Source organism: Brassica napus, chromosome C7 (assembly GCF_020379485.1).
Source record: "Brassica napus cultivar Da-Ae chromosome C7, Da-Ae, whole genome shotgun sequence".
Taxonomy (NCBI): Eukaryota; Viridiplantae; Streptophyta; class Magnoliopsida; order Brassicales; family Brassicaceae; genus Brassica; species Brassica napus.
The window spans coordinates 10066552-10070921 of record NC_063450.1 but is presented as its reverse complement, the minus strand read 5'-3'; the positions used below and the strand labels follow the sequence as shown (position 1 = coordinate 10070921).

General features: G+C 39.2%; 1 protein-coding gene across 1 annotated transcript; it reads right to left on the bottom strand.

Annotated features, from left to right (window-relative positions):
- Positions 1–1411: 1411 nt before the first annotated feature.
- Positions 1412–4103, bottom strand: LOC106445623 (pentatricopeptide repeat-containing protein At2g15820, chloroplastic). Its single transcript, XM_013887212.3, has 2 exons — positions 3412–4103; positions 1412–3314 (listed from the first exon to the last, which is right to left on the bottom strand). The coding sequence occupies exons 1-2, from the start codon at positions 4003–4005 to the stop codon at positions 1527–1529; spliced, it is 2382 nt and encodes a 793-aa protein (XP_013742666.1). The 5' UTR covers positions 4006–4103; the 3' UTR covers positions 1412–1526.
- Positions 4104–4370: the final 267 nt, after the last annotated feature.

Below are 4370 nucleotides of genomic sequence, written 5' to 3'. Positions count from 1 at the left end.
CAAAGCTAGTGTCGAACGTTTATGATTTGTTTCTCTTGGGGGCTGTTTGTTTCACCATTTGTCATCTCCATCTAGATGATTCATTTGTATGATCCATTCAGATTTTTGTGACCGTTTGTTTGTCCATCCAAATAGCTCATCTAGATGAATCATATAAATAAATCTTATGTTTGTTTTTTTTTTATTTTCATTTCCATCTAAATAAGTTTAGTAAACAAATTACCAAAATACCATTGTGTTGATTTAATCATATATTTGATATTAATTTTAACTATATTATATTTAATTATTTAATCTAATATATTTACATTAGAATTATTTCAAAATTAATGAGTTTTTTTTGCGGTTTTCGGGGGGGGGGGGAAACAAGATTTTTTTGGTTTTAGCGGGAAAACGCACTTTTCGATTTTGGCCAGAAAACGAGATTTTGCGATTTAGGCGAGACAAAGCGTTTTTACGGTTTTGGCGGGAAAACGAGATTTTCGGTTTTGGCGGGAAAAAGAGTTTTCTAAATTTTGGCCGGAAAACAAGATTTTGCGGTGTTGGCGGGAAACGATTTTTTTTCGATTTTGGCCGGAAAACAAGATTTTGCGATTTTGGCGGGAAAACACGTTTTTGCGGTTTTAGCGAGAAAATGAGATTTTCGGTTTTGGCGGGAAAACGAGATTTTTTTTTGTTTTGGCCAGAAAACGAGATTTTGCAACTTTGACAAGAAAACGCGTTTTTGCAGTTTTGGCCGGAAAACGAGATTTTGCGATTTTGTTGGGAAAACACATTTTTGCAGTTTTTGCGGGAAATGAGATTTTCGGTTTTGGTGGGAAAACACGTTTTTTTTTGTTTTGCCAGGAAAACAAAAAAATTCGGTTTTGGCGAGAAAAGAAGATTTTTCATTTTGACGGAAAAACGATATTTTGCAATTTTGACGGGAAAACGCGTTTAGCGATTTTTGCGGGAAAACACGTTTTTGGGGTTTCGGCGTGAAAACGCGTTTTTGCAATTTTTGCAGGAAAACAGGTTATGGCGGGAAAACAGTTTATGGCGGGAAAATACGTTTTTGCGATTTTGGCGGGAAAACATATTTTTGTGTTTTAGCAGAAAATGCGTTTTGGGGTTTTGGCGTGAAAACATGTTTTTGTGATTTTCGCATGAAAACACGTTTTTGCAAATTTGGCGTAAAAACACGTTTTTCAAATTTTGGCGGAAAAATGCGTTTTGGGGGTTTTGATGTGAAAAATTAGTTTTTAGGTTTTCGCGGGAAAACGCGTTTCTGAGGTTTTGTCAGTTTTCGTGTGTGACAAAATGATATTATGTTTAGGTTTGTAATTTGTGAATTACATTAAGGGCATAATAGACATTATACCATTTTGAATGAACCATCTCCATTCAAATGATCCAAATTGGTTCAGCTGGATGAACTTTAAAATTAATCCTAAATTTCTGAAAGTCATTCGGATGATCCATCTGGATGAGTTGCAATTTTAGTGTCTGAACAAACAAAATTCTCATCGGAGAAACAAATGGGCCCTTTAGTCCCTATCATGGTCCACTGCTTCATAAGCGGGTCTTAGATGATCTTTCATGTCCTCTAAGACGTGAGGCTCTATTAGCTTCCAGAACAAACCCGAGTTTGTTCCCTGAAGTCCAATCCAGAAAACGTTTCCTTTCTTCTTAACCCTACATTCCATAGATTTAGCTCTCAGAGCCTTCACAACCTTCTCGATACCTTCTACACTTCCCTTCAACCTCAAGATAACATCTCCCGAGGCTGTTCTATATCCACTGTACATATACCAATAAGCCAGTGACTGAGGCGAGAGCCACCGGTGAATCAGTTTGGGAATCTCAGGTCGACCATTTGGCCAGAAGTTATCAGCGTAAAACCCAAAGCATGAATGAGAAATGGAGGAGAATTCTAATGGTATATCCTCGTCTTCGGAATGAGGCAACCACTCACGGAACTGATCATGTATGTGTTGTCTCAGTATCAGATGAGCTTGAGACTTCCCTCTGAATTCAAACATGATCTTGTGACTCTTCCTCTCTTTGTCTGATTCCACTCGCAAACCACCTAACAGCAAACCCAACAATACCTCTCGCTGTTCTTTACTTAGCTTCATGCTCAACGGTTTCTTCACTTCTTTTCTCACCAAGCTAAGGATGTAATCAAGCTTTTCCATAAGCGGTGACTCGACTTCGTACTTCTTCAAACTCATCAGCTCATATATCTTCTTTGCCTTCGCATGATTTCCAGAATCCAAGTATCCTTTCAAAACGGTGTTGCAGGAACTAGCATTCACATTGATTGTCCCGTTGTTCTTCATTTCATCGAAAACGTCCCCTGCTTTCTCAAGGTTGCCTATATTAACCAATGACTCCAAGTATATGTTATATATAGTCTGGTTAGGTTGACATTTCTCCAAGCAGTCAACAAAAGCCTTCTCCAGTTTCTCATGTAAACCCAAATCAAAGTACATTTCGACTATCTCTATATATGAAGGTAGAAGCTGCTTCTTCCCGGTTTCTAAAAACTCTTCCAAGAGAGATTCCGCAAGTTCCACTTGATTTATTTTACATACGACTTCAATGATCTTGTGGTATCCAGAAACTGTTGCACCACCTAAATGCTTATCCATTTCCCTAAATATCTTCAAAGCTCTCGCGAAATCGCCTACTTTTGCGTAAGCTTCCATTTTGTACACAAACGCTTGAGAAGGTATACCGCAATCCAAACCAAGCAATTCAAGCCATGTCCTCTCAACTTCTTCCACTTCTCCTTCCTTAGCATACGCTCTGAGTAACGAAACCACAACTTCGTTACTCTCCTCAAAACCGGCCTTCCTCATCTCTTCTCTTAGATAGTTTATCCTCTCTATGTCAACTTCGTCTTGACAACTATGCAGCCAGATTAGCCCGCTATAGATATCTTTCTGCACCTCAAGCCCGGTCGTCACAACGTTATGGAAGATAAACTCAGCTTGCCTAACGTCATCACTCGAAGGCCCTCCCTGTTTGCTAACCAAAGCTCTAAACAAAGAGTTATGCAGACTAAGACGCGGTCTGTAACCTCCAAGTTGAATCATTCTATTGTAAACACTACACGCTTCTTGGAAACAACCTTCCTCTGAGCTACTTAGATAAGCAACTACAAGAATGTGAAACGTGGATTCGCTTGGAACACGTCCTTGATTCATAATATCATCGAACACCTCTCGACATTTCGTGAACTTCCTCTCTTTCCCTAAGAAATCAGCTAGCTTTGTGGCTAAACCGAAATCAAACCGGTACCAATTCTGCTGCGTCATCCATCTATACACCTAAAAAGATAAAAACTTTCACCATAGAATCAGACAAAACAAACTGCAAACTGATGTATTGTCTGAAAAAGGTTGTTTTTTTTTTTTTAATTATTACTCTGAATCCTGTTTCGTTCTCGCGAATCCGTGTGCAATGGACACAGATGTAAGTAGCGTCTTCTTGACGAACCCATTTCTTCTGAGCATTCAAGAGCCTCACAAGCGTCACGGCTTTATGCGACGGAACTTCTTTACACAGCCAGGCTAGCTTGGAGCGGCGCCACTCTTCCGGCAAGTCTTCTATCTCTCTCACTTCCACATCAGTCTCGACTCTACGAGTCGCAACGTTCCTCAAATCGTTCCTAGCAGACTCTAAATCTCCGAAATCGTAGACTTCGATGGTTTGGTTTGGTGATTCTTTAGTGCCTGCAACGTGTTCGACGAAAGTTCTGGTACGGTGAGAAGCGGAATTAGCAGTGAATGGCTGTGGAAAGGACTGAGTTTCGTTTCGACTGAAGGAGAGACGGCGGAGTAAGCGACGCGAGGAGCTGCTGCGGTGGCGGATGATTGGGAGATGGGGGATGATGTTGGGGTTTAGGGAGGGAGAGAAGAAGTAGAAGTTCGGGATGGTGACGGTGACGGTGGCGAAGGCTCCGGAAGGAGAGGCGGTGGAGAGCGGGGGAGAGAAGTCGCAAGCTCTATTAGCTATCATTTTTGCATTGTGGGCGTTGGAACTCACAGCCTAATCTCTATCTGGCTTTCAGTTTGGGTTTTTTCCTTTAAATTCGGTTTTAGGTTCTGATTGGTAACCTTGCAGAATCGTTTTAAATATGATTCCACGAGTATTTTGCCAATTAATAAAAATTAATTGCAAAATCACAAATTTACGTTTTTGTTGACAAATAAATAAATAAAAACTTATCAATTGAAAAATTTGTTTTAGTAAATTATTTACAAAATTAACAATTTTACATTATTAAATTATATGATAATATCATTTCAAAATTAAAAATAAATAGCAATAATTTTTTTTAAAAATAGTTATGCTGTAAATAAAATTATATTATAATTTGTCTT

What these genes read in the sequence shown, in the direction of transcription:
- LOC106445623 (XM_013887212.3), bottom strand. Translation starts at nt 4,005, where the DNA reads ATGATAGCTAATAGAGCTTGCGACTTCTCTCCCCCGCTCTCCACCGCC. An exon ending in AGAACGAAACAGGATTCAGA is followed by an intron (nt 3,315 to 3,411) that starts GTAATAATTAAA and finishes TTATCTTTTTAG; the next exon opens with GTGTATAGATGGATGACGCA.